General features: G+C 45.7%; 1 protein-coding gene across 1 annotated transcript in view; it reads right to left on the bottom strand.

Moving 5' to 3' along the window:
* Window positions 1–1,860: 1,860 nt before the first annotated feature.
* Window positions 1,861–15,000, bottom strand: part of LOC117746551 (BCL-6 corepressor-like) — a 55,950-nt gene continuing 42,810 nt past the window's right edge. Inside the window, exons 11-12 of the mRNA XM_034555768.1 lie at window positions 14,649–14,832; window positions 1,861–3,504 (exon numbers count right to left, since the gene is read on the bottom strand). Of these exons, the coding sequence (XP_034411659.1) occupies window positions 1,998–3,504; window positions 14,649–14,832 (1,691 nt within the window). The 3' untranslated portion in view covers window positions 1,861–1,997. The remainder of the gene's footprint in view (window positions 3,505–14,648; window positions 14,833–15,000) is intronic.

A 15,000-nucleotide genomic window follows, 5' to 3' on the forward strand; every position in this document is an offset into this window, starting at 1 on the left:
GTTTTTAGAGAAGCATGAGTCACACACACTCACACACACTCACACACTCACACACACACACACACTCACACACACTCACACTCACACACACACACACTCACACACACTCACACACACTCACACACACTCATACACTCACACACACTCACACTCACACACACTCACACACACTCACACTCACACACACACACACACTCACACACACTCACACTCACACACACTCACACACACTCACACACACTCACACACACTCATACACTCACACACTCACACACACACACACACTCACACACTCACACACACTCACACACTCACACACACTCACACACTCACACACACTCACACACTCACACACTCACACACTCACACACACACACACACACACACTCACACACACTCACACACTCACACACACTCACACACTCACACACTCACACACTCACACACTCACACACTCACACACACTCACACACTCACACACTCACACACACACACACACACTCACACACACTCACACACTCACACACACACACACACTCACACACACTCACACACTCACACACTCACACACACTCACACACTCACACACTCACACACACTCACACACACACACACTCACACACACTCACACACTCACACACACACACACACCCACTCAAACGCACTCACACGGACGCACACACACGCACACACACACACTCACACTCACACACACACACACAAATACGCACTCACACTCACTCACACACACACACTCACACACACTCAAACGCACACACACATACGCACTCACACGGACGCACACACACATACGCACTCACACTCACTCACACACACACACTCACACACACTCAAACGCACACACACATACGCACTCACACGGACGCACACACACGCACGCACACACACACACTCACTCACACGGACACACACGCACACACACATACGCACACACACGCAAGCACACACACACACTCACTCACACGCACACACACGCACTCACACACACACACTCATACACACACACTCACTCACACACACACACACGCACACACACACACAATCACACGCACACACACATACGCACTCACACTCACATGCACACACACACGCACACACACACACACACACTCACACGCACTCACACACACACACTCACATGCACTCACACACACACACTCACACACACACACTCACACGCAGTGCACACAGCAACAAACATCTTCCTAAAGAATTATGTATTTTGTGTAAATATATATATATATATATATATATATATATATATATATATATATATATATATATATATATATATACAGGCAGACAGACAGGTAGAGAGACCGGCAGTCCAATCAGTGGAATTTAATTTCCAGTCTGGCAGAAAATAAATGTTTCAGCGTTTCGCTGCGCCGCCTTTAATTAGAGGCTGTTTAACATTTACACACACACACGCACACACACACACACAAGCTCTGAATAAAATGCTAATGAGCGCCCAATTACACACCTAAACAGTAAACACACACACCTGCATATTTGACACAACCTGGTATATATATACATATATACATATATGTATATATATATATACATATATACATTTATATATATATATAAATGTTTATATATATATACAGTATATAAATGTTTATCTCTACATATATATATATACATATATATACATATATACAAATACATATATATACACATACATATGTATATATACACACACACTTCTTGCAAATCTACATAATAAGCTTGAATCCAGACAACGTATTCTTTATATTTATTGGACAATAAATAGTTTGGAACAGGAAGCTGAATACAAAATGACACACAAAGGTAACAAACAGCCTCCCGCCCAACGAGTCACGTGACGTTTGTATTTACACCAAATTCCGTTCACTAATAACTCATTTTAACGACTTATTTACAGTCTTGGTTCCCCTCAAATGTTCAATTCACATGAACGGAGAACCGCTTCGTTGGTTCCGTCGTCACGACCTGGACTTCACCCTGACGTTCTTCCCCGACTCCTTCTTCACGTCTCTCCGGACTGCCCCCACTTTCATCCCTAGGTCCCTGATGTGGACTCTGACGTTGCCCAGGTTCCTCTGCCAGGCGGCGTCCATCTTTATGGTCTTGTTCCCGTGGTAGGCGTCGGTGCCGTCAACGCCGACCACCCTCTTCACCCCGTGGCGCTCCCACACATTGGCCTCCGTCGCGGCGGCAGGCTCGGAGGAGGTTTTACTTCGTAGTAGTTGCTGTTCCCAAACACGTGTGTTGACCGAAGCCCCTGGGTTTATGGAGTCCGAGACCCCGCCTGGCGTCCCCCCTGGGTTTGTAGAGTCCGAGATCCCGCCGGGCGTACCCCCTGGGTTTGTAGAGTCCGAGATCCTGCCGGGCGTACCCCCTGGGTTTATGGAGTCCGAGATCCCGCCTGGCGTACCCCCTGGGTTTGTAGAGTCCGAGATCCTGCCGGGCGTACCCCCTGGGTTTATGGAGTCCGAGATCCCGCCTGGCGTACCCCCTGGGTTTGTAGAGTCCGAGATCCCGCCGGGCGTACCCCCTGGGTTTGTAGAGTCCGAGATCCCGCCGGGCGTACCCCCTGGGTTTGTAGAGTCCGAGATCCCGCCGGGCGTACCCCCTTGGTTTGTAGAGTCCGAGACCCCGCTGAGCGTACCCCCTTGGTTTGGTCGCCTCCAGGCATTGGCATTCGCGGCGCCGGTTGAGTCTGCAGGCTTCTCCCTTTGTATCGGGCGTGGTTCCACTTTGGCGTCAGAGTTCATGACGCTCCCACTTCTTAGTCGCTGTGGTTCCCTCATGTTCGCACCGACCGCTGACTCGGACCTGGCGGAAGTGTTGGTGGATTCAGATCCTCGTTGTTGTCGTTCCCTAGAGTCCATTTTAGAGTCTGAGTTTGAGTATGGGTTCCAAGTATTCTTACTTTGTTGTCTTTGCAGTTCCCACATGCTTGCAGTCATGTTTGGCTTTGCAGGAAGTGGAACCCCTGTGTTGTTACTTCCTGGATGTTCCCACATATTGGCATTCATGTTGGGTTCCATCTTAGAAAAACCCAGTGTCTTAAACCCTTGGCTCAGTCCGGACTCTGCAAATCTGCTTTGTTTAGTGTCGGCTTCTGGGGGTAATGATGGGTGGAAACTCTGTGGCAGTGTTGGTGGCGGCGGTGGGGGTGGTGGTGTTGGAGGTGGAGACGCCTCCGGCGAGTCCCAGCGAGTGTCCACGAACTCCAGAGAGGAGCCCAGCATGCCGGCGAGCTCCGGAGTGGCCTCCACCAGTTCCAGAGAGTCCTTGACGTCCGGCCTGAAGAAGGTCAGCTCCTGCTTGTCCGGACCCGTGAGGAGCTGCGACCGGCAGGCCTGCAGGTAGAACACGTCCTCGGGGACGGACCGCACGTTGAGCTGCGGGAAAAGGCGCCGGAAAGACCGGGAAGTCATCCGAAGTCGACCCAGGACGTCGGCGAGGAGGAGCCAGTTTCTCGGTCTGGAGGAGGAGAAACAGAAGGTTTTAAACATCTTGTCTCATTTGAGGAAACATGGTTTTAAAAACATATTTGTGGACTTTCTGCATTTAAATCTCAGACAAAACAAACTGCATTTGTGTTTGATTGTTAATTAAACATTTAATTAAAAGTGTATTTGTTTTCCAGAAATGTCAGAGAGGAAGACAGAGAGGAGGCTTCTAGGCTTCCTAGTTCCTTTAGTCCTGTTTTCATTAGTCCTACTTCATTTAGTCCTGTTTCCTTTAGTTCTCATATGATTAGTCCTAGTTCGTTTAGTCATGTTTCCTTTAGACCTCATAAGGGTAGTCCTACTTCCTTTAGTCCTTGTTGTTGACTTCCGGAGAGGCCACACTGAACACCCACCACTGACCATCAATGGTGCTGTCATAGAGAGAGTGAGCAGCACCAAATTCCTGGGGGTGGACATCAGTGAGGACCTCTCCTGGACAGCCAACACAACATCCCTGGCAAAGAAAGCACAGAGGCACCTCTACTTCCCCTGGAAGCTGAGGAAGGCAAGAACCCCCCCACCCATCATGTGCACCTTTTACCGTGGCACCATTGAGAGCATCCTGACCACCTGCATCACTGTGTGGGGCGGAAGCTGCACTCACTTCAACAGGAAAGCCCTGCAGCGCATAGTGAACGCAGCTGGACGCATCATCGGTGCCTCACTCCTCCCCCTCCCCTCCCTGCAGGACATATATAACACCCGCCTCACCCGCAAAGTGACCATGATTGTGAGCGACTCCTGCCCCCCCTCACACGGTCTCTTCAGCCTCCTGCCCTCTGGGAGGAGATACCGGAGCCTCCGGGCTCGCACCACCAGACTGTCAAACAGCTTCATCCACCAGGCTGTCAGGAAGCTGAACTCCCCCCACTCTCCCCACTCTCCCCACTCCCCCCACTCCCCCACTCCCCCCACTCTCCCACTCTCCCACTCTCCCCACTCCCCCCACTCTCCCCACTCTCCCCACTCTCCCCACTCTCCCCACTCTCCCCACTCCCCCCACTCTCCCCACTACCCCCACTCTCCCCACTCCAGCCACTCTCCCCACTCTCCCCACTCTCCCCACTCTCCCCACTCCCCCCACTCTCCCCACTCCCCCCACTCTCCCCACTTCAGCCCCTCCCCCCACTCCAGCCCCTCCCCCCACTCCAGCCACTCTCCCCACTCCAGCCCCTCTCCCCACTCTCCCACTCCCCGTTTTAGACACATATGTCTAAATTATGCTGCCAGAACTCCATGTCCGATTGCTTCCACTTTTATCACTTTATGTTGGACAAGGGGAGAAACACAATTTCAGATCTTTGTATGTTTGCACATCGAAGAAATGACAAATAAAGCTGACTGACTTTTTTTTGTCCTAGTTCTTTTAGACCTCATATGGTTAGTCCTACTTCCTATAGCACTACTTACTTTAGTCCTACTTCCTTTAGCACTACTTACTTTTGTCCTACTTCATTTAGACCTCATATTGTTAGTCCTACTTACTTTAGTCCTGTTTCATTTAGTCCTCATATGGTTAGTCCTAATTTCTTTAGTCCCGTTTCCTTTAGGCCTCATAAGGGTAGTCCTTGTTCCATTAGTCCTCATTCCGTTAGCCCTTGTTCATTTAGTCCTAGTTCCTTAGTCCTAGTTCCTTTTGTCCTACTTCCTTTAGACCTCATATTGTTAGTCCTACTTACTTTAGTCCTGTTTCATTTAGTCCTCATATGGTTAGTCCTAGTTTCTTTAGTCCTGTTTCCTTTAGTCCTACTTTCTTTAGTCCTAGTTCCTTTAGTCCTACTTCCTTTAGTCCTACTACCTTTAGTCCTAGTTCCTTTAGTCCTAGTTCCTTTAGTCCTACTTCCTTTAGTCCTAGTTCCTTTAGTACTACTTCCTTTAGTCCTACTTCCTTTAGTCCTACTACCTTTAGTCCTACTACCTTTAGTCCTAGTTCTTTTAGTCCTAGTTCCTTTAGTCCTAGTTCCTTTAGTACTACTTCCTTTAGTCCTACTACCTTTAGTCCTACTACCTTTAGTCCTACTACCTTTAGTCCTACTACCTTTAGTCCAAGTTCTTTTAGTCCTAGTTCCTTTAGTCCTAGTTCCTTTAGTACTACTTCCTTTAGTCCTACTACCTTTAGTCCTACTTCCTTTAGTCCTACTACCTTTAGTACTACTTCCTTTAGTCCTACTACCTTTAGTCCTACTACCTTTAGTCCTACTTCCTTTAGTCCTAGTTCCTTTAGTCCTAGTTCCTTTAGTCCTACTACCTTTAGTACTACTTCCTTTAGTCCTACTACCTTTAGTCCTACTACCTTTAGTCCTACTACCTTTAGTCCTACTTCCTTTAGTCCTACTACCTTTAGTCCTACTTCCTTTAGTCCTACTACCTTTAGTACTACTTCCTTTAGTCCTACTTCCTTTAGTCCTACTACCTTTAGTACTACTTCCTTTAGTCCTACTTCCTTTAGTCCTACTACCTTTAGTCCTACTACCTTTAGTCCTACTTCCTTTAGTCCTAGTTCCTTTAGTCCTACTACCTTTAGTCCTACTACCTTTAGTCCTACTTCCTTTAGTCCTACTTCCTTTAGTCCTACTACCTTTAGTCCTACTTCCTTTAGTCCTAGTTCCTTTAGTCCTACTACCTTTAGTCCTACTACCTTTAGTCCTACTTCCTTTAGTCCTAGTTCCTTTAGTCCTAGTTCCTTTAGACCTCAAATGGTTAGATGGAGAGGAGGCTTTTGCTGCTGCAGCCGAGGAGCTATTGATTCACAATTCCACATGTGTGTGTGTGTGTGTATGTGTATATGCGTGTGTGTGTGTCAAGGGCAAATGAACACACACATACACACATACACACACACACACACACACACACACACACACACACACAGTCACATGTTGCTGCTGGAATGTTAAACAAGCGAATGAAAGGCGTGAGAGCGAATCAGAGAGCCGGTGTCCTCGTACCCGGGAGGAGCCATTAATACGACATCAGACACGAGGGGGGGCGGGGGGGCGAAGTGGAAGCCAATTAGCCGCGTCGCCACGACGATGCAATCCTCGTTAACGACCTCTCCGTCTGCCCTGTCTTTATCTCCCTCTCTCTCCCCGGAGGATCCTCTCTCTGTTCTGAGCTACCTTAATTGGCGTGTATGTGTGTATGTGTGCATGTGTGTATGTGTGCATGTGTGTATGTGTGCATGTGTGTATGTGTGTATGTGTGCATGTGTGTATGTGTGTATGTGTGTACGTGTGTATGTGTGTATGTGTGTATGTGTGCATGTGTGTATGTGTGCATGTGTGCATGTGTGTATGTGTGCATGTGTGTATGTGTGTATGTGTGTACGTGTGTATGTGTGTATGTGTGCATGTGTGCATGTGTGTATGTGTGCACGTGTGCACGAGTGTATGTGTGTATGTGTGTATGTGTGTATGTGTGCATGTGTGTATGTGTGCATGTGTGTATGTGTGTATGTGTGTATGTGTGTATGTGTGTATGTGTGTATGTGTGCATGTGTGCATGTGTGTATGTGTGTATGTGTGCATGTGTGTATGTGTGCATGTGTGTATGTGTGTATGTGTGCATGTGTGTATGTGTGTATGTGTGCATGTGTGTATGTGTGCATGTGTGCATGTGTGTATGTGTGTATGTGTGTATGTGTGCACGTGTGCACGAGTGTATGTGTGTATGTGTGTATGTGTGCATGTGTGTATGTGTGCATGTGTGTATGTGTGTATGTGTGCATGTGTGTATGTGTGTATGTGTGCATGTGTGTATGTGTGTATGTGTGCATGTGTGTATGTGTGTATGTGTGTATGTGTGTATGTGTGTATGTGTGCATGTGTGTATGTGTGTATGTGTGTATGTGTGCACGTGTGCACGAGTGTATGTGTGTATGTGTGTATGTGTGCATGTGTGTATGTGTGCATGTGTGTATGTGTGCATGTGTGTATGTGTGTATGTGTGCATGTGTGTATGTGTGCATGTGTGCATGTGTGTATGCGTGTAAGTGTGTATGTGTGTATGTGTGTATGTGTGCATGTGTGCATGTGTGTATGTGTGTATGTGTGCATGTGTGTATGTGTGTATGTGTGTATGTGTGCACGTGTGCACGAGTGTACGTGTGTATGTGTGTATGTGTGCATGTGTGTATGTGTGCATGTGTGTACGTGTGCATGTGTGTATGTGTGTATGTGTGTATGTGTGTATGTGTGCATGTGTGCATGTGTGTATGTGTGTATGTGTGCATGTGTGTATGTGTGTATGTGTGTATGTGTGCACGTGTGCACGAGTGTACGTGTGTACGTGTGTATGTGTGCATGTGTGTATGTGTGCATGTGTGTACGTGTGCATGTGTGTATGTGTGCACGTGTGTATGTGTGCATGTGTGTACGTGTGCATGTGTGTATGTGTGCACGTGTGTATGTGTGCATGTGTGTACGTGTGCATGTGTGCATGTGTGTACGTGTGCATGTGTGTATGTGTGTATGTGTGCATGTGTGCATGTGTGTATGTGTGTATGTGTGTATGTGTGTATGTGTGCATGTGTGCATGTGTGCATGTGTGTATGCGTGTATGCGTGTATGCGTGTATGTGTGCATGTGTGCATGTGTGTATGTGTGTATGTGTGTATGTGTGCATGTGTGCATGTGTGCATGTGTGTATGCGTGTATGCGTGCATGTGTGCATGTGTGTATGTGTGTATGCGTGTATGCGTGTATGTGTGTATGTGTGTATGTGTGCATGTGTGTATGTGTGTATGTGTGCATGTGTGCATGTGTGTATGTGTGTATGCGTGTATGCGTGTATGCGTGCATGTGTGTATGTGTGTATGTGTGTATGTGTGTATGTGTGCATGTGTGCATGTGTGTATGTGTGCATGCGTGTATGTGTGTATGTGTGCATGTGTGCATGTGTGCATGTGTGTATGTGTGTATGTGTGCATGTGTGCATGTGTGCATGTGTGTATGCGTGTATGCGTGTATGCGTGCATGTGTGCATGTGTGTATGTGTGTATGCGTGTATGCGTGTATGCGTGCATGTGTGTATGTGTGTATGTGTGTATGTGTGCATGTGTGTATGTGTGTATGTGTGCATGTGTGCATGTGTGTATGTGTGTATGCGTGTATGCGTGTATGCGTGCATGTGTGTATGTGTGTATGTGTGTATGTGTGTATGTGTGCATGTGTGCATGTGTGTATGTGTGTATGTGTGCATGTGTGTATGTGTGCATGTGTGCATGTGTGCATGTGTGTATGTGTGTATGTGTGCATGTGTGTACGTGTGCATGTGTGCATGTGTGTACGTGTGTATGTGTGCATGTGTGTACGTGTGCATGTGTGCATGTGTGTACGTGTGCATGTGTGTATGTGTGTATGTGTGCATGTGTGCATGTGTGCATGTGTGTATGTGTGTATGTGTGCATGTGTGCATGTGTGCATGTGTGTATGCGTGTATGCGTGTATGCGTGCATGTGTGCATGTGTGTATGTGTGTATGCGTGTATGCGTGTATGCGTGCATGTGTGCATGTGTGTATGTGTGTATGTGTGCATGTGTGTATGTGTGTATGTGTGCATGTGTGCATGTGTGTATGTGTGTATGCGTGTATGCGTGTATGCGTGCATGTGTGTATGTGTGTATGTGTGTATGTGTGTATGTGTGCATGTGTGCATGTGTGTATGTGTGTATGCGTGTATGCGTGTATGCGTGCATGTGTGTATGTGTGTATGTGTGCATGTGTGCATGTGTGTATGTGTGTATGCGTGTATGCGTGTATGCGTGCATGTGTGTATGTGTGCATGTGTGTATGCGTGTATGCGTGTATGCGTGTATGTGTGTATGTGTGTATGTGTGTATGTGTGCATGTGTGTACGTGTGCATGTGTGCATGTGTGTACGTGTGCATGTGTGTATGTGTGCATGTGTGCATGTGTGCATGTGTGCATGCGTGCATGTGTGTATGTGTGTATGTGTGTATGTGTGTATGTGTGCATGTGTGCATGTGTGTATGTGTGTATGCGTGTATGCGTGTATGCGTGCATGTGTGTATGTGTGTATGTGTGCATGTGTGTATGCGTGTATGCGTGTATGCGTGCATGTGTGTATGTGTGCATGTGTGTATGCGTGTATGCGTGTATGCGTGTATGCGTGCATGTGTGCATGTGTGTATGTGTGTATGCGTGTATGCGTGTATGTGTGCATGTGTGCATGTGTGTATGTGTGTAAGTGTGTATGTGTGTATGCGTGTATGCGTGTATGCGTGTATGTGTGTAAGTGTGTATGTGTGTATGTGTGTATGCGTGTATGCGTGTATGCGTGTATGTGTGTATGTGTGTATGTGTGTATGCGTGTATGCGTGTATGTGTGCATGTGTGTATGTGTGTATGTGTGTATGTGTGCATGTGTGTATGCGTGTATGCGTGTATGCGTGTATGTGTGCATGTGTGCATGTGTGTAAGTGTGTATGTGTGTAAGTGTGTATGTGTGTATGTGTGTATGCGTGTATGCGTGTATGCGTGTATGTGTGTATGTGTGTATGTGTGTATGCGTGTATGCGTGTATGTGTGCATGTGTGTATGTGTGTATGTGTGTATGTGTGCATGTGTGTATGCGTGTATGCGTGTATGCGTGTATGTGTGCATGTGTGCATGTGTGTAAGTGTGTATGTGTGTATGTGTGTATGTGTGTATGCGTGTATGTGTGTATGTGTGTATGTGTGTATGCGTGTATGTGTGTATGTGTGCATGTATGTATGTGTGTATGTGTGTATGTGTGCATGTGTGCATGTGTGCATGTGTGTATGTGTGTATGCGTGTATGTGTGTATGTGTGTAAGTGTGTATGTGTGTATGTGTGTATGTGTGTATGTGTGTATGTGTGTATGTGTGTAAGTGTGTAAGTGTGTATGTGTGTACGTGTGTACGTGTGTGTGTGTATGTGTGTATGCGTGTATGTGTGTATGTGTGTATGTGTGTAAGTGTGTATGTGTGTATGTGTGTATGTGTGTATGCGTGTATGTGTGTATGTGTGTATGTGTGTATGCGTGTAAGTGTGTATGTGTGTACGTGTGTACGTGTGTATGCGTGTATGTGTGTATGTGTGTATGTGTGTATGCGTGTAAGTGTGTATGTGTGTACGTGTGTACGTGTGTGTGTGTATGTGTGTACGTGTGTACGTGTGTACGTGTGTGTGTGTATGTGTGTATGCGTGTATGTGTGTATGTGTGTATGTGTGTAAGTGTGTATGTGTGTATGTGTGTATGTGTGTATGCGTGTATGTGTGTATGTGTGTATGTGTGTATGCGTGTAAGTGTGTATGTGTGTACGTGTGTACGTGTGTGTGTGTATGTGTGTATGTGTGTAAGTGTGTATGTGTGTACGTGTGCATGTGTGTGAAACACAGCGAGATGTTTTACAACAACACCTAGAAATAGTGCGAGTGCGAAAGAGAAAAGACGGAGTGTGTGCGTCATTTGTTCATTCCTCTTCGTTTAATTTCAGAATGAGTTATTTTAGTCCTTGAGGCTGGTTCCAGTCCTGCTGTCGGGTTCACGGGGTCCAACACCCAAGAAAGGAATTCGCTTTGTGGACGGATGAAGCCTCTAGTTCGACGATTTGGGCGCCATCTCTTTTTTTTGCAACCAGTGAACATGAAGTGATCATATATGGACTAAGAAGGAGTGACGTAGAGACCTGTCAATCCCCTTGCCCTAGTTCCTTTAGCCCTAGTTCCTTTAGTACTGTTTCCTTTATTCCCCGTATGGGTACTCCTAGTTCCTTTAGCCCTAGTTCCTTTAGTACTGTTTACTTTATTCCCCCTATGGGTACTCCTAGTTCCTTTAGCCCTAGTTCCTTTAGTACTGTTTCCTTTATTCCCCGTATGGGTACTCCTAGTTCCTTTAGCCCTAGTTCCTTTAGTACTGTTTCCTTTATTCCCCGTATGGGTACTCCTAGTTCCTTTAGCCCTAGTTCCTTTAGTACTGTTTACTTTATTCCCCCTATGGGTACTCCTAGTTCCTTTAGCCCTAGTTCCTTTAGTACTGTTTCCTTTATTCCCCGTATGGGTACTCCTAGTTCCTTTAGCCCTAGTTCCTTTAGTACTGTTTACTTTATTCCCCGTATGGGTACTCCTAGTTCCTTTAGCCCTAGTTCCTTTAGTACTGTTTCCTTTATTCCCCGTATGGGTACTCCTAGTTCCTTTAGCCCTAGTTCCTTTAGTACTGTTTCCTTTATTCCCCGTATGGGTACTCCTAGTTCCTTTAGCCCTAGTTCCTTTAGTACTGTTTCCTTTATTCCCCGTATGGGTACTCCTAGTTCCTTTAGTACTGTTTCCTTTATTCCCCGTATGGGTACTCTTAGTTCCTTTAGCCCTAGTTCCTTTAGTACTGTTTCCTTTATTCCCTGTATGGGTACTCCTAGTTCCTTTAGCCCTAGTTCCTTTAGTACTGTTTCCTTTATTCCCTGTATGGGTACTCCTAGTTCCTTTAGCCCTAGTTCCTTTAGTACTGTTTCCTTTATTCCCCGTATGGGTACTCCTAGTTCCTTTAGCCCTAGTTCCTTTAGTACTGTTTACTTTATTCCCCGTATGGGTACTCCTAGTTCCTTTAGCCCTAGTTACTTTAGTACTGTTTCCTTTATTCCCCGTATGGGTACTCCTAGTTCCTTTAGCCCTAGTTCCTTTAGTACTGTTTCCTTTATTCCCCGTATGGGTACTCCTAGTTCCTTTAGCCCTAGTTCCTTTAGTACTGTTTCCTTTATTCCCCGTATGGGTACTCCTAGTTCCTTTAGTACTGTTTCCTTTATTCCCCGTATGGGTACTCTTAGTTCCTTTAGCCCTAGTTCCTTTAGTACTGTTTCCTTTATTCCCTGTATGGGTACTCCTAGTTCCTTTAGCCCTAGTTCCTTTAGTACTATTTACTTTATTCCCTGTATGGGTACTCCTAGTTCCTTTAGCCCTAGTTCCTTTAGTACTGTTTCCTTTATTCCCCGTATGGGTACTCCTAGTTCCTTTAGCCCTAGTTCCTTTAGTACGGTTTCCTTTATTCCCCGTATGGGTACTCCTAGTTCCTTTAGCCCTAGTTCCTTTAGTACTGTTTCCTTTATTCCCCGTATGGGTACTCCTAGTTCCTTTAGCCCTAGTTCCTTTAGTACTGTTTCCTTTATTCCACGTATGGGTACTCCTAGTTCCTTTAGCCCTAGTTCCTTTAGTACTGTTTACTTTATTCCCTGTATGGGTACTCCTAGTTCCTTTAGCCCTAGTTCCTTTAGTACTGTTTCCTTTATTCCCCGTATGGGTACTCCTAGTTCCTTTAGCCCTAGTTCCTTTAGTACTGTTTCCTTTATTCCCTGTATGGGTACTCCTATTTCCTGTAGCCCTAGTTCCTTTAGTACTGTTTACTTTATTCCCCGTATGGGTACTCCTAGTTCCTTTAGCCCTAGTTCCTTTAGTACTATTTCCTTTATTCCACGTATGGGTACTCCTAGTTCCTTTAGCCCTAGTTCCTTTAGTACTGTTTACTTTATTCCCCCTATGAGTACTCCTAGTTCCTTTAGCCCTAGTTCCTTTAGTACTATTTACTTTATTCCCCGTATGGGTACTCCTAGTTCCTTTAGCCCTAGTTCCTTTAGTACTATTTCCTTTATTCCCCGTATGGGTACTCCTATTTCCTGTAGCCCTAGTTCCTTTAGTACTATTTCCTTTATTCCACGTATGGGTACTCCTAGTTCCTTTAGCCCTAGTTCCTTTATTACTGTTTACTTTATTCCCCCTATGGGTACTCCTAGTTCCTTTAGCCATAGTTCCTTTAGTACTATTTACTTTATTCCCCATATGGGTACTCCTAGTTCCTTTAGCCCTAGTTCCTTTAGTACTGTTTCCTTTATTCCCTGTATGGGTACTCTTAGTTCCTTTAGCCCTAGTTCCTTTAGTACTATTTCCTTTATTCCCTGTATGGGTACTCCTAGTTCCTTTAGCCCTAGTTCCTTTAGTACTGTTTCCTTTATTCCCTGTATGGGTACTCCTAGTTCCTTTAGCCCTAGTTCCTTTAGTACTGTTTACTTTATTCCCCCTATGGGTACTCCTAGTTCCTTTAGCCCTAGTTCCTTTAGTACTATTTACTTTATTCCCCCTATGGGTACTCCTAGTTCCTTTAGCCCTAGTTCCTTTAGTACGGTTTCCATTATTCCCCGTATGGGTACTCCTAGTTCCTTTAGCCCTAGTTCCTTTAGTACTATTTCCTTTATTCCCCGTATGGGTACTCCTAGTTCCTTTAGCCCTAGTTCCTTTAGTACTGTTTACTTTATTCCCCGTATGGGTACTCTTAGTTCCTTTAGCCCTAGTTCCTTTAGTACTGTTTCCTTTATTCCACGTAATGGTACTCCTAGTTCCTTTAGCCCTAGTTCCTTTAGTACTGTTTCCTTTATTCCACGTATGGGTACTCCTAGTTCCTTTAGCCCTAGTTCCTTTAGTACTGTTTACTTTATTCCCCGTATGGGTACTCCTAGTTCCTTTAGCCCTAGTTCCTTTAGTACGATTTCCATTATTCCCTGTATGGGTACTCCTAGTTCCTTTAGTACGGTTTCCTTTATTCCCTGTATGGGTACTCCTAGTTCCTTTAGCCCTAGTTCCTTTAGTACTGTTTCCTTTATTCCCCGTATGGGTATTCCTTGTTCCTTTAGCCCTAGTTCCTTTAGTACTGTTTCCTTTATTCCCCGTATGGGTACTCCTATTTCCTTTAGCCCTAGTTCCTTTAGTACTGTTTCCTTTATTCCCCGTATGGGTACTCTTAGTTCCTTTAGCCCTTGTTGCTTTAGCCCTAGTTCCTTTGTCCAGTTTCCTCTAGACCTCATATGGTTAGTTCTACTTCCTTTAGACCTCGTTTTTCTAGACCTGTTTCCTTTATTCTCCATATGGGTAGTCCTACTTCCTTTAGTCATAGTTCCTTTAATCCTCTTTCCGTTATTCCCCATATGGCTCTAGTTCCATTAGTTCTCAAATGTTTGTGCCTAACTCCTCCTTCCTTGAACCCCTTGAGGGATAACTCCTTTGTCATGGCCACATTAGTCTTAATAGTCCGCTTTTCCCTGTAGACCTAGGTCCTACCTTGGACACACAGTTTTCAGTATTCTTAACTCACCCCTGGGACAAAGCCACCTGGATGTTGTAGCAGGTAAGCAGTGGCCGGTCAGACAGCTCAAACTCAAACACCTCTCTCCTGGCGCGTTGCTCCTCATCCTCATCCTCCTCTTCATCCTCCTCTTCCTCCTCTGGCCCCGGCGGGTCAGCAAGAATGTTGTACAGTCCTACCTCACTGGATGGTTCTGTAAAACATCAAGGTGACATTATAGAAGACAATGTCCTTTAGTTCTAATTAATCAGGTAGTTTAGTCCTGACTGGATTAAAGGTAGTTATTTTGGTGGTTTAGAGGTCGTTCTTTGGGCCCTAACTGGTTTAGAGGTAGTCCTTTGGGTCCTAACTGGTTTAAAGG

This window comes from Cyclopterus lumpus, chromosome 2 (assembly GCF_009769545.1).
Source record: "Cyclopterus lumpus isolate fCycLum1 chromosome 2, fCycLum1.pri, whole genome shotgun sequence".
Taxonomy (NCBI): domain Eukaryota; kingdom Metazoa; phylum Chordata; class Actinopteri; order Perciformes; family Cyclopteridae; genus Cyclopterus; species Cyclopterus lumpus.